This window comes from Scyliorhinus canicula, chromosome 4 (genome assembly GCF_902713615.1).
Source record: "Scyliorhinus canicula chromosome 4, sScyCan1.1, whole genome shotgun sequence".
NCBI classification, from domain to species: Eukaryota; Metazoa; Chordata; class Chondrichthyes; order Carcharhiniformes; family Scyliorhinidae; genus Scyliorhinus; species Scyliorhinus canicula.
The window spans coordinates 62477946-62503677 of record NC_052149.1 but is presented as its reverse complement, the minus strand read 5'-3'; the positions used below and the strand labels follow the sequence as shown (position 1 = coordinate 62503677).

The 25732-nt window shown below is 45.6% G+C and overlaps 1 protein-coding gene across 1 annotated transcript in view; it reads right to left on the bottom strand.

The window, feature by feature from the left end:
• Window positions 1-25732, bottom strand: part of LOC119964622 (E3 ubiquitin-protein ligase RNF170-like) — a 72388-nt gene that overhangs the window by 8842 nt on the left and 37814 nt on the right. The window contains exons 2-4 of the mRNA XM_038794352.1: window positions 21912-22036; window positions 10638-10728; window positions 9405-9513 (exon numbers count right to left, since the gene is read on the bottom strand). Coding sequence (XP_038650280.1) covers window positions 9405-9513; window positions 10638-10728; window positions 21912-21955 — 244 coding nt within the window. The 5' untranslated portion in view covers window positions 21956-22036. The remainder of the gene's footprint in view (window positions 1-9404; window positions 9514-10637; window positions 10729-21911; window positions 22037-25732) is intronic.

The following is a 25732-nucleotide window of genomic DNA, read 5'->3' as shown; positions in this document are numbered from 1 at the left end:
TTTGATCGATAGAGGGGGGCTGTCTTACTGGGAAGGAGGTGCAATGTTTTTTCTTTAATTTATCTTACATGGGATGTGGTCATCACAGGCAGGCCAGCATTTGTTGCCTATCCCTAACTGCCACTGCTATATATATATAGCTTGCTCAGCCATTTCAGAGAGCAGTTAAGAGTCAACCACATTGCTGTTGCTCTGTATTCGCATGTAAGTCAGATTGGATAAGGATGGCAGATTTCCTGCTCTGAAAGTGAGTAGTGAACCATATGGGTTTGAAAGTGGCAATCAACAATGGTTTCACAGTCACTATTTTTGAGAATAGCTTTTAATTCCAGATTTTATTAATTGCCATGATGGGATTTGAACCTATAGCCCCAGAGCTTCAGTTGGATTACTAGTAGTAGCATTTACACTTCGAGATAATGTCACTTTCAGAATCCTTAAACCATTTCCTAAATGCAATGTGGGTGGACCTACAACACAAGGACTAAAGCAGTTCAAGGCAGCAGCTCACCACCACTTACTCGAGAGCAATTAGGGATGGGCAATAAATGCCGACTTTGCCCGTGAAGCTCACATTCCATGAATGAATAAGAAAATACCCAGTTAGCAGGTAGTTCTGTGCCACTTGTTCACACTGGCATTATGTAGTTATAGTCCAATGCAAAACCGGATCATAAAAGTACCTGAAAAATCAATTTGAGCTCCTTTGAGCTCCAAAGGAACTTACCTTTGACTCCTCAAATTGAGGAGAGATATACTTATCCCACCCATACCCTCCGTACATTCAAGCTTAAATACTCTGGCATTGAAATTGCGTATGTGTCTTTTCTTGAGCAGGATGTAGAGTGCAGTCAGTATCTGAGAATACCACTGCGATATCCATCTGCATGTAATGTGGACAAAATTCCAGTGTAGACCAGATTGAAGAGCGGTGATTAGTCTCTTTATCTAGAGGACATTACTAAACCAGATGGACTTTTCTGACAATCCAGCAGCTTCCATCATCATTTTACTTTAGCTTCACTGAATTCAGTTAATGATGTGATTGGAGGGCAGCACGGTGGCCTAGTGGTTAGCACAACCGCTTCACGGAGCTGAGGTCCCAGGTTCGATCCCGGCTCTGGGTCACTGTCCGTGTGGAGTTTGCACGTTCTCCCCGTGTCTGCGTGGGTTTCGCTCCCACAACCCAAAAATGTGTAGAGTAGGTGAATTGGCTACGCTAAATTGCCCCTTAATTGGAAAAAATAATTGGGTAATCTAAATTTTTTTTTAAAAATGATGTGATTGGAACTTATGACGAGTAGATTACCAACCCAATACCATAAACACCAGACTGCTGTAACTCTCTGTAGAACAACCTATTTCAGGTTAGGTAACATTTGTTCTAAAATAATGTAAACAGCAATTTATGTTAACATGTCGATAAACAAGGGAATTAATGCCGCTGGGCAGAAAGTAAGCTCATTCTGTTGGCCGCCTATACTCTTCTTGCGGAATTTCATGAGCATGCATTCTGTAATCTTCTTTAAAGTAGAACAAGAGGAATTATTTATTGTTCTTGAGAGTGCCCTTCATTATGCCATGTAAAAAGAATAAATCATCAGAGACAACTAAGAATTATACAGCGTGACTTTTGTGATTGCATGTTATTTTTAAATAATGTGTTTTTCACAAAGGTCACACATGCCAGGTAGCATGCAAATCACTTTGGAAGTATTCCTCTTTTGGAAATGCAATCCCCTTAATTTCTGTCCACATGAAACTTTAGCCCTCAATTTCATTGTGTCTGTGATGCTGTTCCAGTGTTGCACTGTCGGAAAATAATGGCATTCGCCAGCAGGGGGAGCAGGAGCATTCATTTGTCCACCAGGTGGTCTGGAATCATTCTGGTGTCAAGCAAGTTGAGTAGTCAAACCCCTGGAAATTTGAGTGCCACAATGGTATGACTGTTTTAAAAAGTATTTTGCAAATTCCAGTCTTCAGCGCAGTCCAGGATTGACAGGGTAAAATTGCAGCTCGTGTTTTCTTTCGCAGTTCTTCTCAAATCTCTCTACGACATATTGATTCTGTGTTTTTCTGACAGATTATATAAAAATGTACTTATTTGCCATTTTCAGGTAGTTTATAATTTACCTTCTATGAATAGTGAATACACAGTAATATTTAAAATATATAAAAATTACAGCTCCAAAAACCATTAACATTTTCAGATAATGTGGGTTTTGCTTCTTTGAATAAACCTTCTCTTCATTGCCCTTAATCAAAGAAGATTAATCCACATTGCACTAGTGAAAGGCACACAAGGATGATGTTGTGAGTGCTGTGGATAGGCAGCAGGGGATAATAAAATTATGATTTAGTCAAGAGTTCAGATTACATCAGAAGTCAACAGGGAGAAACCGGAGTGATTAATTAATGTTATTTCACCTCAAGAATAAATTATAATTTTATGTCCACGCTCTTACATGTCCATTTTAAAATGCATGCTACAATTTTAATAAAGGGAAAATAACCATCAATTTCACAGCGTGACATTGAATGAAAGTATGAACAGCTATTATCATTGCAGAATCATGTAATAATACGTTCTACATGGAGTACAGTACCACTGATGATCTTCAGTTCAAAAACAACTGCATTTTGGCTCCATTGAGTATCTTGTGCTAGCTCGGTTAAGAGTGGCACTGCACTGCATGAAGGTTCAGTGGTTAATATCCACAGAATTACATAGAATGTGGTGGATTCTCAACCGAGTCAGTACGTCATATCAAACCACTGCAGAAACTTGAGCATGGCAGACTGTCATAGTCTTTCTGTTGTTCACTTGAGGGTGGCAGACCTGCATCGTCTGCTGCTGGTTGCTCAGAGGAGGTTGCTAGACCCTGATGGTCTTGTTCATGCAAGGACTGCGCTTTGGAGTCTTGCGTTGCTTCGTGGAGGCTGTCCACGAGCTCGCTGTGGAGGCTTGTGTCATTCGAGTCACTTCTTGTTCATGCAAGGACTGTGGTTATGGAGTCTTGCATCGTGTTCGGTGTGGAGGCTGGGACCCTTTGTGGTTCGTGGACCACTCTCTGTGTGGAGTCGGGAACCCTTCGTGGTGCGTGAACCACTCTCTGTGTGGCAGCAGGCCGCTCTTTGCAGGCTTGTACCGCTGTCTGTCTCTTGGTGTCAGGCCGCAGCATAATCCTGCACTCACGAGTTGGGATGTCATATATGCTGGGCTGAAGATCCTCATATCTGAAGAACACATCAGCGTCTGTCGGATTCTTCACTGTAGAACACATCTTGTTGCGGTTCCGATTTGGTACTGGGTTCGTCATCTCGAATGATGAAATCTTCGTCTGAGTCGTAGTCGTCTAGGATCATATCAGCACTTTTTGTGTTGGAGCTGGCATTGGGCTTGTGATGTCCAAAGAAGAAATAAAGGTCGGAGTCGTAGTATTCAAGGACTGTATCATCTCTTTGGGCGGTGCTAACTGCTTGTTGCAGGGTTCTGCGAAGGTTACTTTCAGCTACTGGTCGAATGTCAGGCATTGTGCTGTCGTTCCAGGTGAAAGAATCGGGTTTACAGCTTTTTAAAAAAAATTCGTCTTTTGGGACATTTCCCCTTTAAGTGGGCATGGTCTGGGGCCTCTGACGTCACAAAGCATGTGACGTCAGTCGTAGGAAGCGATTGCGCATGCACATATCGTTGTTCCTTTACTGGGGGCCTTTTTCGCAATTACGCATGAGCGGCATTTCGCGCATGCGCAAACGGACCTTCCTGTTCTGTGCGCTTCTCGCGCAACTGCGCATGTGCAGTACCTTTTTCAATATGGCCGCCAATCAAAATTGTCATTCTCTGCTCCGGGAACTCGGCCTCGTGGTAAGTAGTGGCACCTCTATTACCGTTTTCTGTTGGTTTGTTTGTGTGTTCCTCGCAGTATTTACTGAATTTGTCCAGGACTGCCTGGAAGTCGCTCCTGTTTTGCCCTTTGGAGAACTTGAATGTTTTGAAGATCTCTTCTGCTCTGGCACCGGCGATGGTGAGCAGAAGCTCTGTCTTTTCAGCATCGGTCACATCTTGTAGGTCGGCTGCTACCAGAAAGATCTCAAATCTTTGCCTGAATGCATGCCAGTTTTCGCGGACATTGCCTTGGCACTTGAGCTGCTGTGGAACCGGAATCTCGATCATCTTGCCTGGGTGTTATTGCTGGTTGTCACTGTTTGCTGAGTTGTAACTATATGGATTGAAACAGTCACTCAACTGGTACCATGTCTTGTTATGCTCATGGCGTAGCACAAGCTGCTTCCTTGATGCTCACTCTGACAAAGGAAGGTTCAGACGTGGAGATAACTTCAACACATTTATTAAACTATTTACAATTCTCCTACTCGGATTCGCCTCTACTGTTAATCTTTTTATAGCTACTCAGACTGACGAACTAGTCTGCTACAATCAACGTGGTGGGTGTGATGTTGAATCAACCCTGTGTCTGTACTCACTGAGTGTCTCCACTGGAAAGGGGAAGATCATGTGTGTTGTGTCCTTTATATATGGGTTGGTATAATACCGCCGTGTACTAGTGTCACCTCTGTGTGTATCGTGAATGCCCATTGGTCGTGTCCTATCTTACTGACCTATTGGTTGAGTGTCTGTGTGTCATGTCTCTGGTGCTCCCTCTAGTGTCTAGCTAGTCCACGTGTACTTACATTAACCCCTTGTGTATCTACATTGATGCACATCACCACACATGCGTGCCTCCAACCTGGAGGAACAGGGGCCTGTATCTGCAGCAAAAGTTGCTCAATCGACTCCAGGTCCCTGCTAGCCCCCTGCAGGACTTGGAATTCATGTCTTTTTGAACCAAGTTTTTCTGGCATAAAACTTTACTGTTTTGACGCTGGCGTGGGGACGTAGTCCCACTAATGGAGAATCCCTTATATTGTATTATGTGGCACTTACAACATGACAGAGTAAAAACAAATCTAGCAGCTCAAAACTGGTTATCAGTGAGGTGTCGTGGGCCAATAGCAGCAATTGAATTGTATTGAATCAAATTCTATAACCCTATGGCCCAGTATATACCTCACTCTACATAACCATCAAGTTCGGGGATCATCCCTGTTTCAATAAGGATTGTAGGTGAGCATGCCAGACAAGGCAGAGATAAAATTGGATGCCAAACTGGTGAAGCTACAGCACAAGACAGCATGCTGCATCTGTTGTTTAGCTTACATGAAAACAGAGTAAAACAATTCCAGAGCCATTGAATCAGATCAAAGCTTTGTATCCAGTGTGGTGTTGGGCAATTAAACAACTAAGCCCAGGGGAAAGCTCAACAAATATCCCCCATCCTCAAATGGCAGAGGAGACCAGCACATCAGTTCAAAAGACAAGGCTTAAACATTTGCAACCACCTTCAGCCAATAGTGCCGAGTTAATTATTTATCTTAGCCTTGTCCGAAGGTCACCAGCTGACAGAGACCAGTCATCACCCAATTCAATTCACTCCACATTATTGAATACGGGCTGAAGGTACCAAATATGGCAAAGGCTGACAACGTACCAGCTGAAGTACTGAAGATTTTTGCTTGAGTTCTAGCCAAGTCCTTGGCCAAGTTATTCTAATATAGCTACAACACGCATCAAACCAGTAATGTGGAAAATTCCATGGATAAAATTAAAATGACTGTCCTTGTTATCAAGACAGCATTTGACCAAGGGTGACAGCAAGGAGCCCCAATAAAACTGAAGTCAATGGAATTTAGAAGGAAAGCTCTCCATTGGTTGGAGCTGTATTATGGTCGTTGGACGTCAATCATCTCAGTTCCTAAGTGTAGTGCCCTAGGCCCAAAACCTTCAGCTGTTTCACTGTCTTTCTCTGCATCATAAAGTCAGAAGTGGGGATGTTCATTGTTGATTGCAATGTTTAGAGTCATTTGCAATGCCTCAGATACTGAAGCAATATGCGCTTGCATTCAGCAAGACCAGGACAACATTTGGACTCAGGTTAATAAGTGGCAATTAACATTTACATCACACATGTCCCAGGGAGTGATCATTTCCAAGAACAGATTCCGTTACCATTGCTGAATAACCCCATCATCAACATCCTGGGGTTGCCATTGGCCAGAAACCTAACTGATCCGGCAAATATAAATTTTGTAGTCACTGGTACTTCCATGGTGAGTAACTCACCTCGTGGCTCCATACATCCACTCCACCATCGACAAATCACAAGTCAGGAGTTTGATGGCATACTCTCCATGATAAGTGCAGCTCTAACAATGCTAAAGAAACTCAGCACCATTCAGCATAAAACAGCCCTTTTGATCGGCATCCCATCTACAACCTTAAACAGCCCTGTACCAATGGTGCTCAATGGCAGCAGTGTGTACCACCTACAAGAGGCATTGCAACAAATCGCCAAAGCTCCTCCAACAGCACTTTCAAACCTGTAATTTATAGAAGAACAAGTACAGAAAATGCATGGGAACACCACCACTTGCACGTTGCCCTCTAAGCCATGCTCTATCTTGACTTATATTTTTATTCCTTCGCTGTCACTGGATCAAAGTGCTGGAACCCCTATCCTAACTATACTGTGGTGTACCTACAAAGACTGCAGGGGTTCCAGGAGGCAGCTCAGCACCCCATTTTCAAGAGCAATTCAGCATGGCCAACAAATGTAACAGCAAATGTTCCCGTACCAGCCTCCCCGAAGAGGCGCCGGAATGTGGCGACTAGGGGCTTTTCACAGTAACTTCATTGAAGCCTACTCGTGACAATAAGCGATTTTAATTTCAATGTTGTCCTTGCCAGCCACACTCATGTCCCTTGAACAAATAAAAAATATGTACAGCACAGAAACAGCCATTTGGCCCAACTGATCCACATGGGTGTTAATGCTCCACACGCAACCCCTGCAATCGTGCTTCATTTAACCCTATCAACATATCCTATTCCTTTCTCCCTCATGCTCTTATCTAACTTCCCCCTGAATGCATCATTTTATGGAGGAAAAATAAAGAGTAATTTTGAAAAATAGTAAAGACCAAAGCGTCTGCGTAAGGAGAGATTTGTGGTAGTCAGTAATCTTGCACAAACTGTTTTGAAACAGTGGTTAATGTATTGTAAATAAAATCTCAATTAGCAATATACTCCAGTAATAATTACAAAATATTCAATTTGATAGGTTTGCTGAGCTGCAGTGCTTTTGCAGTGAAATATACCTATTCTGATTAATTCAGAACTTGCATTTTCAAGCCTAGAACAAGAAGTTGAATCTTCCAACCAAAAAAAATCTGTTTGGAAATGCCAGTGATCTGTTGGCAAAATGATCAACCAATCTGGAGCTGAGGAATGGAGACTAATAAAGACTCTCGGATCTTTGTCCAGGCTGTGCTGACTTAGCAGGTCTTATTCAGATAGATAATTTGGGCAATATGATGAAGAATTATTTTGACCTCTTCTCTCAGTTGTGACCTGTTATGGCTCCCAGTTGAATAGGCTGTTGATGACCACCATCTGACCTTACCCAAATAGTGCCTACTTGAATAAGGTATCAAAGGGCTGGTGGTGCCCACAGAGATATCATCGATGTCTCTTTGGGAATAGAAATGAATGGAGAAAAGAAATCTCCACCTTACTTCCTTATGCTGTACTGTGTATCGAGGTTGCTATTCTTAATATTTAAACAAAAACAGTGACTGTCAGCATGTTGTTTGAGCATGGGGCAGTGGGAGTCCGAGCTATGCCAGCTCTTGCCTTCAGCCATTATTCCAATCATATGTGTTTTCCAGTGACAGGTATTGTATAGTGAACTGATCCATTGGGAGAGAGAATGCATCAGCTGTTTCAAATCATTTCAGACCACCAATGAACCAAGAGCTCAGGGTGATTGGATTTGACTTCACACCCACATCACACCACATGCTTGAAGAAGCACGAAGTCCATGGGCGGGATTCTGCGGGAATCGACGGGGCGGGCAACTCCGGCGGGAATCCTCTGCACCTTCAGGGGCTAGGCCGACGCCGGACTAGTTTGCACCATGCCGGCCAGCGGGGAAAGGGCTTGGCACCACGCCAACCGGTGCCGAAGGGCCTCCGCCAGCCGGCGCAAGTTGGAGCAAGCGCGAGCGCCAGCGTGTGCTGGCGTCATCCCAGCGCATGCGCAGGGGGGGCGGGATCTTCTCCGCGCAGCTATCGCGGAGGACCACAGCAGCTGATGCGGAGGAATAGAGTGCCCCCACGGCACAGGCCCGCCCGCGGATCGGTGGGCCACGACCGCGGGCCAGACCACTGGGGGGGCACCTCCCGGGTGCCTGATCACCCCGCGCCCCCCCCCGAGGGCCCCAGAGGCTGCCCACGCCACCAGGTCCCGCCAGTAAGTACCTACTCTAGTTTACGCCAGCGGGACTGGCTGAAAACGGGTGGCCACTCGGCCCATCGCGGGCCGGAGAATCGCCAGGGTGGCCGTTGCCAGCGGCCGCCGACGCCGCTATTCCCGCCCCCGCCAAATCCCCGGAGCCGGAGATTTTGGCAGCCGGCCGGGGGGGGGATTCACACTGCCCCCTGCCGATTCTCTGACCTGGCGAGGAGTTGGAGAATCCTGCCGCATGTATTTCAATTTTAAAGAGACATTGGGAGCGATTCGCCCCCAAGCATTCGCAGTTAATTTGTGGCAGTTTTTCAGGGAGTTTCCCGTCAGGTCTGCCGGCGAGTTCCACACTGCTATTCAAAGACACTTAGTCACTTTTTGGGACCTTGGAGAGTTTCTCAACTATTTAGCCCACACTTTATTTAGCACTGGAAAGCTGAACTCAGAGATTAGGCCGCCATTGTGAAAGGATGCCAGGATCTCTAAGTGACCTTGTGGGTCCCCCACACACTTCATCCACGGGCAATGTCACCCCCCACACACATGGAAACCACTCCACATCTCCCAAGTGAGGACACCCTGGGGGTTCCTGGGGGTTCCCCCACTTCAGGCCCCCCAAACCCCCTTACAGCACCCCCTCCCTTCTAAGACCCCCACCAATTACCCCCCCTCCCCCCCCCCCCCCAACCTCCCAGGGGCCCCTACGTACCTGTCCTGCACTCACCCACCCTTCAAACCCTCCTTCACCCTCATTTCATGGGCATGGTCCCCTTCGTCCCTGACCCTTGGCAGTTCCATCCTGGCACTCAAGCACCCTTGTACTGCCATCCTGACACTCAGACAGTGCCCCTAATCCTTTCCAATGCCACCCTGGCACTCAGGCAGTACTCCTGTCACCTTGGCAGTGCCATCAGCTGATTAGGTTTGTTGTGTGCCATTGGCAGATCTAATTAGGGAAGGGAGAATTGGAAAGAAGGTATAGCCTTAAAAAGTACATCAAAGTACAAAGTAGCATAAGCACCTTCACTTGGTCAAACCTACCACAAAACAAGTGGCCGCAGTTAGTTTCCACAGGAAAGGTGGGGGTCTGGAGACAAACTGGACAGTGCAGATCATTGTGGAAATTAGATTTAGCACAGGTTTGCAATTCCTGGAACAAAACATAAGAATTAATTTATATATTTGATCAGCATCATGTTGGATCCTGGAATGAACTTCCTGATAGGGTGGTGAACGCAGGTTCAATCGAGATATTCAAAAGGGAATTGGATTGCTATCTGAAAAGAATGTAGAAGACTATGTGGATAAGGCAAGAGACGGCATGTGGTAGAATGCTCTTGCAGAGAACCAGCTCAGGCTTGATGGGCCAAATGGCCTCCTTCAGCACTGTAAAGATTCTGTGATTATCTTATAAATATTTAATATCTAACTTTCATTGACTAGTAACTATGGATTTTTATTAATACAATTGTTATGATACACACCAATTACATTTGACACTTCACTCTACTTTCCAATACATTAAACAAAACAAAGCTGTTAATGTAAAACATATTTATTGCCCTTAGATGACTGTAGTTGGAATCTTATGACCTTAGAGAATTCTCGCGTGTCAAGCCATTTGAGGGTCCCAACTCTGATGGTGTTGAAGTGCTGCCAACATGAATGATCTATCTGGAGGTGGACAGTAAGGAGTCATCTCCAGGAGTCCCATCTAATTAGGGAGGGTGGGTTGGAGGTGCCCATTAAGGGGATTTTAAAAAATAAATGTGACCACATCTACAAGTTCCTCGTGGATGGCCTGCACTGCAGCTCCAGTCCTTTGACAGCTACATTTCTAGGTTGGGGAAGGGTTTAAGGAGACCTGCTGTTAAACTGTTCTACCCCTGGTTTGGGAAACTAGAAGTTGAGTGGAAAATTACAGTCAGTCCGTCATTAATTGGCCCTAACAAGACTTTTCACAAGCTTGGAGGCGGGTAGTTTTGTGGGCAAGTGCCAACAATGGGGTCAGGAAACCAGCATGTGTTTTCGGTGCTGTCTAATTCCATTGCAGTTCCCAGGAAGGCCCTGAGATTCTGCCCCACAATAGAAAATGGCATCTGTGCTGGACTGAACCTGTTGAAACACATAGTCAATCAATAGCCTATAATGTTGGAAAACATCATGAACTGTTCCTCTTGAAAGATTGGTGATCACTGCCATAAAGTAATAACTGAGTTCCGTGTACTTTGTAAGCAGATAAACCGCAATGTGAGGAAATAAGAATACACTCACTGAGTACTTTTTTCGATAGTTGTCCTTTGGCTGGCCCAGGCATTGATTGTTCAGACCTTTTATCTTTCTCATGTCCTTGGTTTGGTCAAATCTGAAGGATGAAAGTGAAATAAGGTCAGTTTTGTATGGAATAAATTCACAATTAGCAAAAGAGCTTTAACTCAAACTTTGGGCTGGCGAGCGTGAATTGTCACGGGTTTCCCGGCGCTAGGCCCAACGAGGCCGACAATGCTAGTCAACGTTAATTGGTCCACTTAACGAGGTCTCATGGGCTTCCTGCCCCACATGTCGTCTCGACAGCTGATTTGCCGAGAGTGCACATGCCAACCCCCGCTAACAAGGTCAAGCAGCACTTAAGCTGCACTTACTCAGCCAACCCCAGCCCGCTTGCAACAATGGCGCAAAGGAGACCGGCCTCAGGATTCGTGGATGCTGACCTGGGGAGGCTCCTGGATGTGGTGGAGGCCAGGAGGGATGTCCTGTTCCCCCGAGGGTCCCAGAGGGTGAGCCACAAGGCAGCCAATGCTGTCTGGTACAAGGTGGTGGCAGCAGTCAGCTTGGGCTCTGTGACCAGGAGGACTGGCCTCTAGTGTCAGGAGAAGGTCAACGGTCTGCACTGGGCAGGCCTTTGCTTCAGTTTTCATGGTTTGGAGACGGTGAACTCCATTCTGCAAGCACCCAACGAAAAAGCATGGGCGCGATTCTTCGGCCGTGCCCTCCCAACGACCGGAGAATCCCACCTGTGCAGCGGGCGGGGTGGAAGAATCTGTGGTGAGCCACTTATGGCTACGTAAGGCTGTTGTATATATGTTCACTATTGTTCTACTGTTCTATTACTGTCATTATCTCCACTGTTGTATATACTTACTGTTATTGCTGTTCTGTTATTGGTTGTTGCTGTTGGAATGTTGTTATTGGTGCTGCTGCTGGCTCCACCTGTGGCTCCGCCCCTCTGAGGAGGTATAAAGCCCGTCGATCTGGGGCAGTCTTGCAGTTTGGGAGGAGCTACAGGTCGGCACACTTTTAGTCTATTAAAGCATCTGTTCACTACTACTCAGTGTCTCGACTGAATTGAGTCCATCAGAATTCAACCTTTTTTCTATGTTGCATCATGTTGCATCATGCTATGTCTAACACAGATTATTTGTTTACTTGCTCATTGCTGTTTGCGGAACTATTTTGTGAACAAACTGGCTGCTGTATTTCTCAACATGACAATAGTGATTAGACTTCAAATATATTTAATTGGCTGTTAAAAGTTTTGAATTACGAGATATTAATACATAGGGCTGGATTCTTCCAAACTGCCCACCACATGATCGCCACAGGCGAGTAGCGGACAATGGAAAAATCCATTGACCTCGTGGGGTGGGGGGGGGGGATTCTCCAGTCATTGGGAAAGCATGGCTGAAGAATCACACCCATGCTTTTTCTTTAGATGCTAGCAGTCTGGATTTCATGGGGCACGATTCTCCGCTGCCCAGGCCGGGTGGGAGAATTGCGGGAGGGCCGCTCTGGCCCCCCCCCCGCGATTCTCCCACCCCCCTCCTCCCAAAATGGCCTGTCACGTTTTGCGACACGCCGCTCGGAGAATCACGGGTCGCCATTTTTGACGGCGACCCACGATTCTCCGGCCCGGATGGGCCGAGCAGCCTCCCGTTCCCGACCTGTTTACGCCGGCGGCAACCACACCTGGTCGCTGCCGGCGTGAACATGGCGCCAAAGGTGAGTTTGTGGCTTGTGGGGGGCGGAGAGGGGATTGAACACCATGGCCGTGCTCGGGAGGGGATTGGCCCGCGATCGGTGCCCACCGATTGTCAGGCCGGCGTCTCCAAGGGATGCACTCTTTCCCTTCCGCCGCCCCACAAGATCAAGCTGCCACGGCTTGTGGGGCAGCGGAGGGGAAGACGGCAACCGCGCATGCACGGCTGACGTCATTAGGCACCACCGGCCACGTCATTCTCGTCGCGTCGGGCCTTGACGCCAGCGTCAAGGCCCGGTAGCCGAGATTTACAGAACGCCGCTCCTAGCCCCCCCCCCCCGAGCGGCCTCAGAGTTTCACGACGGCGTCGGGCGTTGCGGAGAATTCCGCCCATGGTCTCCAAACCATGAAAACAGAAGCACTGGACTCTCACTTATTTAGCTTGTGATTTCCACCAAGCTTAGGTTTCGAAAGAAAAACCCTCTTCCAATGGCCAGTTGTATCTATAAAAAGTAACTCCACCTCAACCTTGTCTATCTTGATCTTAACTAGAACACACTACCAGTAATGCCAGGGATTACATCCTACTCAATCCCAGATGAACCACATTTCATACATAGAATCCCCACAGTGCAGAAGGTAGCCATTTGGCCCATGGAGTCTGCACTGACCCTCCGAAAGAGCACCCACCTAGGCCCACTCATCCATCCTATCCCCTTGATCCCATGCATTGATCATGGCCAGCCCACCTAACCTGCACATTTTTGGACCCTAAAAGGCAATTTAGCACAGCCAATCCACCCAACCTGCACAACTTTAGACAGTGGAGCACCCAGAGGAATCCCACAGAGACACGGGGAGAATGTGCAAACTCTACATAGACAGTCACCGAAGGCTAGAATCGAACCCTGGTCCATGGAGCTGTGAGGCAGCAGAGCTAACCGCTTTGCCATCATGCTATGCTTTGTAAGTTTTGTTTGAATACTGCAGTCAAGTAAGATGCCTGGAATCTATTAGAAACATTAGTTTATAGCTAAAGATTGATCCAAAATTACTCATTAACTTTGAGTTATTACAAATCAAATATTTGATCTGGGAATCTGTTCAGCGTGGAACTTCTTATTAATTTAAGCTAAAACACAAAGTAACGCTGGGTTTACAACCTGCAAAGGGATTAACTAATTTCCTGCACTGTGACACCAATCACTCTATAAACTATGTTGCTTGGAGTGAGAATCAGACAAACGTCTGGTCTTTAAGAATGAAGAGGCCAACATTGCTGCTGGATAAATAAGCCCATGTTATTTAGAAAATCTTGATGTCACCCCTGATCTACATCATAAATAGCAGTCTCAGTAGTCCCATACTCCAGTTAACCACAGCAAGAAAGGGAAGAAGGGGAGAAAAGAGAGTCAGAATATTTGCTCCTGATTGATGTACATTAATTATTTCAAAACTTCTAGCTCCCACAGTGGTGTGTTTTTAGGCTGGGAAGTGCTGAAGAGTGTGAAATTGAAGAAATGGTGGGCGCAATTCTCCCAACGGGAGTCTAAGGGGCGAAATTCTCCGCCCCCCACGACGGGTGGGAGAATAGCGGGAGGGCCTTCCCGACATTTTTGCCGCCCTCCCGCTATTCTCCCACCCCCCCGCCGAAGTCCCGACCCGAATCGCTGCCGCCGTTTTTTTACGGCCGGCAGCAATTCACAGCTGTTAGATGGGCCGAAGTCCCAGCCCTTTCCGCCGTTTTCACGAACGGCAAACACACCTGGTCTTGCCGTTCGTAAAAACGGCGTCACCAACTCGCTTTTTATAACCATGGCACCGATTGGCACGGCAGTACCACGGCCGTGCCAAGGGTGCCATGGGCCCGCGATCGGTGGGCACCGATCGCGGGCAGCGGGCCCGATGCCCGTGCACTACTTGTCCTTCCGCCGCCCCGCAGTATCCATTCGCGGGGCGGCTGAGGGGCAACCCGGCCCGCGCATGCGCGGGTTTCGCGCAAAAACGCGATGACGTCACCCGCGCATGCGCGGGTTGGAGTCTTCCAAACTGCGCATGCGCGGCTGACGTCATATCACGCGTCAGCCGGCGCTAACTCCGGTAAGAGGGCTTAACGATTTTCGTTAAGCCCGTCTTGCCGGAGCCTACGGCGTCGGGCTGCTAGCCCCGACCGGGGACCAGAATCGGTCCCCCGTCGGGAAGGGGCGCGCTGCCGTAAAACCCGCCCGGGTTTTACGGCAGCTTTACGATTTCTCCCGTTTTGGGAGAATCTCGCCCTAAGTGCCGAAACCAGAGTGAAAACCGGAGTGTTTCACTCCGGCGTTGGAGCCCGCTCCTAGCCCCCTATTCTCGCGCCCCCGGGGGGCTAGGAGCGGCGTCGCGTCATTTACACACGCTGGGCCTTAGCGCCGCGTAAAAAGCGGCGCCGCATAAATGACACGGCCGGTGCCGCGTAAATGACGTCACCCACGCATGCGCGGTTGCCGTCCTCCCCGAGGCCGCCCCCGCAAGAAAATGGCGGATGGATCTTGCGGGGCAGCGGAGGAAAGGAGGTCCTCTGTTAGAGAGGCTGGCCTGCCGATCGGTGGGCACCGATCGCGGGCCAGACCCCATCGGAGCCCCCCCCCTCCCCGGTGCCCCCAGTGTGCTCGCACAGTTCCCGCCGGCAGCGACCAGTTGTAGACAGCGCCGGCGGGAACCTGTCATGTTGGGGCGGCCGCTCGGCCCATCCGGACGGGAGAATCATGGCTCGCCTTTTGCAAACGGCGAGTGGCGATTCTCCGAGCGGCCAGCCGTGATTCTCGCCGTGCTGGTTTGGGGGGGGGGGGGGGGGGGGGGGGAGAATCGCGTGCGGGTGCCGGGGCGGCATAGCGGGACTCGTGCGGTGCCCCGCCGATTCTCCCACCCGGCGTGGGGGTGGAGAATTCCGCCCGGTATTCACTCCGGGGTTTCTGCCCACCCCGACCACACGCCAATTTTATGCTGGGGTTGGCAAGGCTTCGGGTGGAAAGCCTACACTTGTCACAGTTGAGGCCCTTAAATGGCCAAGGACCACTTCCCACCCAGCCTCAATTTTTTAGGCTGGTGGATGTTATATTTTAAATAATGACTTGTCTAAAATATATATATTACTCTTCCCTTTACCTTGGATAACATTTCCAGATTCGCTAGTTACGTTTAAAAAAGGAGCCAATTTAAAAGGCTTTCTTGAGTCTAAGATAGAGTAAGTTTATGAACTATAAAAAAGGTAAGGAGAAATGGGAAAACACATGCATCTGCATTCAAATCAATTAGAAGTAAGAATTGAGTCCAATAGTAAGTCAATATAAATAAAAAGTTATTCAGAGCAGTCCCTGAATTTCAAGGAGTAGACGATGAAGCGTTGCAGCTGTTACAAATTGATTCCAATATAGTTGCCTTCTGCTGGCAAATAGTTGATTCTTGAAAGAACAAAGAACAATACAGCACAGGAACAGGCCCTTCGTCCCTCCAAGCCTGTACTGGTCATGATACCGCTCTTGGCCAAAATCTTCAGTACTTCCTAGTGTCGTAACCCTCTATATCCATCCTATCCATGTATTTGTCAAGATGCCTTTTGAACGCCGTTAATGTATCTGCTTCCACAATCTCCCCTGGCAGCACGTTCCAAACACTCACCATCCTCTGTGTAAAAAAAACTGCCTCACACATCTACTGTAAACCTTGCCTCATGGACCTTAAATCTATGCCCCTAGTGACTGACCCCTCCACCCTGGGAAAGAGTGCCTGTCCATCCACTCTATCCATGCCTCTCATAGTCTTGTAGCCTCTATCAGGTTGTCCCTCAATCTCCGTCATTCTAATGAAAACAATCAGAGTCTATTCAACCTCTTCACATAGCTAAAACATCCCAGAACAGGCAACATCCTGCTAAACCTCCTCTGCACCATCTCCAAAGCCTCCACATCCTTCCGGTAGTGTGGCAACCAGAATTGGGCGCAATATTCCAAGTGCGGCCGTACCAAGGTTCTATACAACTGTAGCATGACTTACCAGTCTTTATACTCGATGCCTTGTCCAATGAAGGCAAGCATTCCATATACTTTCTTGACTACCTTGTCCACTTGTGTTGCCACTTTCAAAGATCTTGGACCTGTATGTCCAGGTCTCTCTGACTTCCTAATTTCCTAAGAGTTGTGCCATTTACTGTCTATTTCCCCGCTATGTTAGACCTACCAAAATGCATTACCTCACATTTATCCGGATTAAACTCCATTTGCCATTTCTCTGCCCAAGTCTCCAACCTATCTATATCCTGCTGTATTCTCTGACAATCCTCAACATTATCACCATCCACCAACTTTAGAATCATCTGCGAACTTACTGATCAGACCAGCTATATTTTCCTCCAAATTGTTTATGTGCAGGGGTCTGTGATTTTATGAAGATATATCAGTTCCTTTTTCCAGCTGCGATCCTTCTTTCCCGGCTGGTTGACGTCCACAGTCAAACAGAGAGTTTTAAATATACCTGCAAAAGATGGTTATTTCCTTTCTGCACGGACAGTGCTTCTGGTACTGCATCACACACATTCGGTGTGGAAAACCACCAGCTGCTTTTTCTTGCAACACGCGCACGCACACGGCAAGCTAACAAAGCCACTGGGCATCCATGCATTATATATTCAAACTGGTCGCGGAATCCACCCAGGGTCTGTTAAATGAAACAGCCATTATGTTCCTTTGCCTTTATCAGAAATGGTAATTAGTTTTTGGATGCTTTTAGTAGTACCTTGTTCAAAATACTGTGAGGACATCCATTGGCACTTAGAGAAGCACCCTGCAGCCATTCCTGTCAGTGGCTAACTGTGCATTCTCAGCCATCTTTGGAGTTTGTGCCGATTTAAAAATATAAATCTCTGATGCGACCAACAATTCACTCTGAGACACGAGTTGGAGTAAACTGTGGCTTTAATCGGCTTACAACTGAGCCTGCCTGCGACTGCACGATACTGAGGGCGGTCTCGCAGGACCGCAGCACTTATACTCCCTAAAGGGGGGCGGAGCCTAGGGCGGAGCCCTGTACATGCTCATCTCTCCCTGTGGGCAGAGCCGCACAGTGGCTCACAGATGGGGCCCACAGGGACAACAGTAAGGTACAGTGTGAATTACCAGTTACACATTCACCACACTCAGATCTTTTTAATGTCCAGTATTTCTGTGTATAATTCCATGGTTATTTTTTCACCATCGTCATATACCTTGCACATTCTTTTCAGATAGCAATTCAATTCTCTTTTGCGTACCTGCCTCCACCACTCTCTCAGGAGGTTTGTTCCAAACTCCAACCACCATCTCGGTGAAAACGTTTTTCCTCACATCACTTTTACTGCTTTTGCCAATTATTTTGAATCTGTGCCCTTCAGTTCTTGATACTCTCTTGAGTGGGAACAGTTTCTCACTATTTTCCCTGTCCATACCCTCTGAATACCTCCATCAAATCTCCTCTCAGCCTTCTTTTTCCCCAAGGAAAAGTCCCAACCTCTCCAATGTTTCCTCATTGCTACAACTCTTTATCCCTGGAATCATTCTTGCAAATCCCCTCTGTACTCCCTCCAACACGTTCACATCTTCCTCAAGTATGGTGCCCAAAACTGGATGCAGTATTCTAGATGAGGCCTAACTACAAGTTCAACATGACCATCTTACTCTTGTCCTCAATGCCTCTATTAATTAACCTATGATGCTATATGAAATGAAATGAAATGCTTCATGAACTGCTTTCTCAGCATTCTTTACCACCTTATCACCGTGCCTCTGTCTGGATTGAAGATGGCTTTGGCTGTGCCACATGCCTCTGTGCCTCTGTTTGGATTCCCCATATATGGGTGTGCAGTCACTTTTTCAAGGCTGATCCCTTGCGCCCTAAGGTTCATCCATGTATTTTGGGGTTGACAGATCTGATTGGCCAGTCCGCTGTGCCGTGATGGCCACATGATGCCCCGAAGTGAGGAATCCAGCATCGGAGGCAAAACACACTGTCCTCTGTCCCTGCAAGGCCATGTCTATCATGAAATGAAAGTGCTATCCTGAAACCGCAGGCCCCAGAATGAGCTCAAAAACACAAAGAATGTCCTGAAATCTGCCAGGTGTGCCCCTTTTTCTTTTTTCATTCACAAGATGTGGGCATTTCTGGTAAGCCCAGCATTTATTACCCATCCCCAATTGCCCTTAATTTAGTGGCTTGTTACACCATTCCAGAAGACAGACAAGAGTCACACACGTTACTGTTAATCTGGAGTCGCACGGAGGCAATTCTAGATTTGGATAGAAAATTTCCAGATTGGTTTTCAAACTACAATCCAGTATTTACATGGTCACCAATAAAAATACTGACTTTTTTCCAGATTTATTAACTGAATTTCAAATTCCACAGCAGCCTTGGTGGGATTTGAACTTGAGTCTTGAGGTCACTAATACAGTTCTCTGGGTTACTGGTCCAATTAAATAACCACTGTACTACAATCCCTTCTGGAAGGTTAACCCATGTGTTATCATTTCCCTGGAGTCTGTAACCCGCACCTTTATGTCCCTGGTGTCTAAGTTAAGTATCACATAAACAGACCTGAGTTAGTGACTTCATTCTGCAACCAGGAGCTAAAATGAAAATAATTTAATTGTGACATGGTTGCACTTCACAAGAGAAGAATCTCACCTCTGGATATTCTTTGGGCTGCACGGTGGCAAAGTGGTTAGCACTGCTGCCTCACAGCGCCAGGGACCCAGGTTAATTCCGACCTCGGGTGACTGTCTGTGTGGGGTCTGCATTTTCTCCCGTGTCTGTGGAAGTTTCCTCCCACAATCCAAAGATGTGCAGGTTAGGGGGATTGGCCATGCTAAATTGTCAATTAGTGTCCAGTGATGTACAGGTTAGGTTACAGGGATAGGGCAGAGAAGTGGACCTGGGTAGGGTGATCTTTCAGAGGGTCAGTGCAGATTCAATGGGCCAAATGACCTCCTTCTGCACTGTAGGAATTCTATGGTTCGTAATTGTCCGTTCAATTCCATGCACTTATCATAAGAGTTCATCAAAATTTGTTTTCAGTCATAGGATTAAAATGAATGAAAGCAAGGATTTCCAATGGCTGGCGACTTTATACCAGAACAGAATAAAAGAGGATGAACCAGCTGGTAGGAGTTAGTGGCAAGCATATATCTTTACCATGGAATTTGGAAGTGCCATTGTGAGTTATTACATTAGATACAGTAAGAATGCAACAGGCAGCAGTTATACTGTAATACTTTCTGTTCACTGCCATTTGAAAGATTGATTTGAGTGCAACATAGCAAAGACCTTTTAAACAATGCGAGCAGTGATACAAGTTAAGTTTCAAAATAAATGAGTAACTGATGCCTGAGTAAGCTAGTGAAACATTATAGGGTTTGTCGATCTATTAAACTGAAAGCAACACAAGAAAATGGATATGTTATCTATTTCTTCTTGTGGAATTCTAAGTTATTTTTGTCGCAATTATTTTAAATTCTCATGAGGAAATTCTTTTTTTCTGAGGGGCAATTTCGTGTGGCCAATCCACCTACCCTGCACACCTTTGCGTTGTGGGGATGAGTCCCATGTAGACATGGGGAGAATGTGCAAACTCAACACGGACAGTAACCCAGGGCCGGGATCAAATCCAGATCCTCGGCGCCATGATGCAGCAGTGCTAACCACTGCGCCACCGTGCCACCCTATGGGAAGGAATTCCATTGCTACTTTTCAGGGTATGTAAATCAGGGTTTTGCAAAGCCAATGTTGCGACCTGCGGGTGAGTCGCGGGCGGGTATCGGGAGGGTCGCGGAGCAATCAGTCCTACTGTTCCCACAGTGGTCCCGATCACGGGAGAAGTGGCCGAACAGCCGTTAACGGCTTTTACATGGAGAATTGCGGCCAATGCCAACTTATAAATGGAGATGCAGATTAGGCTGCATGGAGTCTTATGGCCAGAAATGGCAGCAGTTAGTAGATTATGTGCTCGGCGCATTGAATTGACATAAAGTGCCGTCAAGGGACGTGTGCTTGGTGCCAAAGCAGGGAGCAGAGTTGCTTTGATTTTGTAGCTGCTGGCAAGCAAGGTATAAACTGTGAAGATCAACATTTTATTGAAAAGTAAAAGGAGGTCAGAGACTCAAATAAGCGGTTTACCTATTGGAGAGGATCTGCTGGAGAGAGCTGCGCAGGAGAGTCCAGGGCAGATAGAGCAGTGGGAGTGTTAGAGCTCCAGGGCCTGTGGTTAACGGCCCTGGAAAAACTTAACTCAGAACAAAGATGATTTCTTGAGGTCTGGTTTTGTCAATTGTGACAATACAAATAAGGAGGAAAAGCCCATTTGTGTTATATGCAGAGAAGTTTTGGCAAATGAGCGAAGTTTCAGAATTTGAAAGAGAAGTGGTGTGTGAAAAATTCCTTTCAGATTGAAACACCAGAGTCAGATATTAATTTAGAGCTGAGTCCAAATTAAAAGACTATGCTACGGCAGCTTACCTGTAATGCCACGTTAAAAACGTGCACAAGGCTGTCAGCATTCTGGTGTAGCATCTCCCAGGAGTATCCAGTGCTGAGTAAAACAAGCATTCTGTTGCTATTGCCCTTCATGATAACCTACATGTGTGACATTGGATTTTCTGTTTTCATTAAGATGAAAGCACAAAGGAATTGGCTGGACTCTGCACCTGATATGCGCATTGTCCTCTGCTCCTTTGAACCGGATTCAAGTGAGATCATGGGGACAAACCAGGCTCCCCTTTTGTACTAAAAGGCAAGCAAGCATGGTGTATATCGTGAAGGTCAGTCAACATGGGTCGTGAGGTTGGCCAGAGTGTATCGTGATGGTCAGCCGGCGTGGACGCTAAAAGTTGGTCAATTGACAAAAGTGGGTCCCGGCAAAAAAAAGTTTGAAAAACACTGATGTAAATTATTTACAACAGTGTGAGCTATTCTGAGAGAGCAAAATATAAAGCAGATCTGATACAGAAAATATTTCTAAAAAGATGTTTGAAAAGATAAACTGCCATAGCCTGATTAATGCACATTTTAAAAGTTAGTTCACACACAGATTCTTAAGGAATTGGGACCAAAACCTCAATTGAAGTTGGTTATAGCCTGGAAAACAAGTGGATCAGGTGTAGAGATGGATTTGTACTTCCTATTTTTATCTTGCCAGGATCCAGATCTAAATAATGGAACATGGTCATTAGAATAATTGGAATGGGAAAGGGGCATAGAGTTGTAACGGAGGCATACACCCCTGGCTGCCAGATTTCTGAGATTCACATCCCAATACTTTGGGATGTGAAAGGTAACATATGAATACAAGTCTTTTTTTTTTTTAAAAAGAGTAATGTGGGGAAGCAGCAAGATGATTATATATTCAAAAGTTACTGCATTAAATCTAGCAATTAGCATATCCCTTACACGTAAAATTATTTTTAAAATGCATTAAATGAATTGAAAATGCATTATGAGTAGTAGTATCATCATATGCATTACTTTACATCTAACATAACTACTTCTGATAAATCACTTTCAGCTCTTACCTTGATTCTTTCGTACTGGGACAGAAATAGTGCCGTGGCAACATCCTGGAGTTGTGTGTGTTTGGAGAATGAACCCAATTTGCTTGTGTTACCTGATAATCATATGGACATGTTGCTCTTCAAAACTGAAATGACAAATCAAAACATCTTAGTTAAACATTAACAAACCTAACAACGGACTACTCAATTCATCAAAGACTTTCAAAATATAGTATCCTTTTCAAAAAGATATTTTAAGTTGGGAAGATTTTTTAAATCTATAGAACATGCATTTAATCCAATTTCTGTGGTTAATAACTGATAGAACATGTAGGGTGATGTCAGCCCTCTGTTCAAAGATTAGCTCTAGCATTCAGAGAGGCATTGAGGAGTTTTCATCAAAAATCACCACGCAGATAGCATTTGAGTTAAGCAGATCAGACAATGCAAAATGCCTAGCAACATGTGGCAAGAGAAAAATAGCCTGTGAATTGTGGATAGCCATAACTTTCTGGACGATATGCATTGCTCTGCTGTTAGCTTTGCCAAAACAGCATCTCGCTAATCACTGCATTTAATGGTCCATTAAAATCAACAGAGAAAATTAAGTACAGTAATTAACAGTGTAATTGCCCTTCTAATGACTTCAAATTAATCGCTTTGGCCCAGAATATGAGCATGTGTAGAGTTTCTTAAAGTTGTGAATTCTTATTGGATTTTTAAAAATCAAATTTAAAATGTTATTTTTTGCTTACTTTCCCATTCTCTCTTTCTCTTAATTTAGTCTTTCTTACCCTCTTTTTAGTTCTCCTTCAGTACCTGATTGAATTCACCACTTTAATTAATTTCATCCCAGTCCTTCCTCTGTTTATTTCTCAATCTTTTAATTTCATTGGTTAAGGAGATGCATTGTTTGTCCAATTATTCACACAAGGTTTCAAATGCCCTAATACAGTGTTTTTCAAACTTTCTTTCCAGGGACCCACTTTTGCCAACTAGCTGAACTTTGGGACCCATGCCGGCCAACCTTCGGAACCCACGGCACATTTGCTTACCTTTAATGTGACAGATGAGCCTGCTTGATCCTCACAATCTCACTTCAATCAGGTTTCATGTCTTGTAGCCTGCTGATCCAGTTTTGTTTCATTTCCTGCCAACAACCTTCCATTGAATTTCCAGCTTCTCGCTACCTAACTCTTCCAGTATCTATTGCTACCATTGAGCCAACTACTGCCAACTCACCTTGAACTTTTTTTCCCTTGTATTTATTCCACTCTTGCTTTTAATTGTGATTTTCATTGTGAACATAATGAAACGGAACATGTTTTGGGGCTTGGCCAGAGAGAGAGGTACAGGTGGCAAAAGCATTTGGAACCTGTTGCAATACTTTCCGTGACAGCTGGGAAGTGATAAAATAAGACAACAGCTCATTGTCCATCCTGCACTGCTCACATTTCATATTTCTAAGCAATAATTTATCTAGGATCGAGGATGCCCTGATTTGTTCTGCAACTTCATGTAATCCTTTCATTCTTAATCCTGTCGGGTTTTTTAATGGGCCATAACACAAGTTAACACCAGCAGTCAGGGCGGAATCATTGACAATCTGTTGGGATTGCCCTTTGCCGGTTGGAATCTTGCCTATGATGTTTATGATATCTCTCAATTATTTGCAAGATTAAACCATGCATTTTTGGGGGGGAATAATCATGCATTCCACTGAATTGTTAAATATACATTTCAACACCTCAACCATTTTTGTGATACTCCTTCACAGTCATTCCAGTTCTCGTAAACATCCATAACAGTCATCAGACTGGTCGGCTTTTCATTTGCTCATGACCAAGTATTGGAAATCGCCACTTTTTTTTGGCATAGAACCATGTGCAGGCAAGGGCCGCCATTCAATCAAGTGTCAACATGTGTAGATGAACTGATAATATAACCATGTGCTTAAAATGAATGTGCCTTATGTGCCTGTAGAAATAGTTTCAATGAGTTTTTTAATAATAATAACAATATTCTTTATTAGTGTCACAAGTAGGCTTACATTAACACTGCAATGAAGTTACTGTCCCCTAGTCCCCTAGTCACCACACTCCGGCGTCTGTTCGGATGCACAGAGCGAGAATTTAGAATGTTCAATTCACCTAACTAACACGCCTTTCGGGACTTGCGGGAGGAAACTGGAGCACCCAGAGGAAACCCGCGCAGACACGGGGAGAACATGCAGACTCCGCACCGACAGTGACCCAAGCCGAGAATCGAACATGGAACCCTGACGCTGTGAAGCAACAGTGCTAACCGCTGTGCTTCAGTATCAATCATGGCATATTTCTAATGGGGTAAATCCCGAAATCCTTTCGTTATCATGAATACTATCAAGCTACGTGATGGAAACTCACTAGTTAACCCCAACAGAGGTGACAATATTCAACAATTATTGGAACGCAACTGAGGGTTCAAACCAAATTGTGTGGGATTAAGCATTTAAGTGGGGAAATAACAAATTGCGCCATCCTTGGGTGTGACCGAAGGAGCACGCTAACAACCAAATTCACTAACTGATTGTGCTGCAGAGACGGCAATCGTTACTAAAACAAGAATAAAGCATGGAATATTTATGGTGGGTACATTGGAACAGTCTGATCTGCTCATTCCACAAACATCCACATCACCATGATTAACTAACCTCCAGCCTTGGACATTCCAGCCTTTTATTGAAGTTTCTGTTTCCACATATTCCAATGGTCCTGAAACCAATTTAACGCTTTATTTCCTGATGTACCGTAAAGATAGTCCCATAAGTTACTAACTTTGGCCAATTTCACCAATTATCTCAGAACAAATCTTTCAGACTCTGAAAAATGGGAAAGGTGTCTTGAGTGTCTCTGACCAGTCAGCTGTTCACACTTCTTGCTCCTCTGATTCCATTCCCCAAAACTCTTCTCAAGATTCATCAAGCTGGAGACTGTATTTCCTGTGTTGTTCTATTTCCATTTTACCCACCCCCAAATGGCAATATTTTATAAAACTTTGTGCACTCTTCCACCTTGCCAAATGTCCAGGGATTTGGAAATTTACAGTTAGTCGGAAAGCATTCTTCCCTTTACATCTTTCCCATGTTCAGAGTGGAGGAGTAGTCATTTAATACTGCAGCTAGTTGTTGCAAATTCAGAGACTTGAACAAGTTTCTGGCCCATTTACCCTAAATATAACCACCGCTGAGCATTATAAATAGCTTAAAAATTATAATATGCTTTATATGGTAATGATAATAAGCAGCTGTAGGGGTGTAGTACAGTTTATATTATTATCCGTTATTTAATGGCCATGCATCGTAATGTCCAGGCATTGACTTGGGGGAAAGTTACATAGTGCTTTCGGGAGAAAAGTGCAGCGCCAGCATTTTGTCTCAAAATGGTGTGAAAGCCAGAATCAATTTGTTATCTGCCAGGCAAATGTTAGCGGAAGTAATACTTGATCTACCAGAAATTAAGCAGAGAGGGTAAGAAATCCTAATACTAAGGACAGAATGCAAAATCCATCCCTTGCTAAGCTATCTCAGTCCATGGCAGGAACACCATGACCCTTAGACCCTCAACCTTTCTGACACCCGCCCGCAACCCATCCACAGGTTGAGACCCTGTGGTGGTATGATTTGCATAGCTGTCTGCCATTGGTGCAGAACACCGGCTTACCATTGGCCCTGGTCGGTCATGTGCCTCTCGACCGATTGGTTGAGACCAGCCATGTGACGGCTCTCCGATTGGTCGAGAGGCTGAGTTAACCACGCCTCCATATCGAGGTATAAATAGTCAGAACGCCTGGCGGTCGTCCAT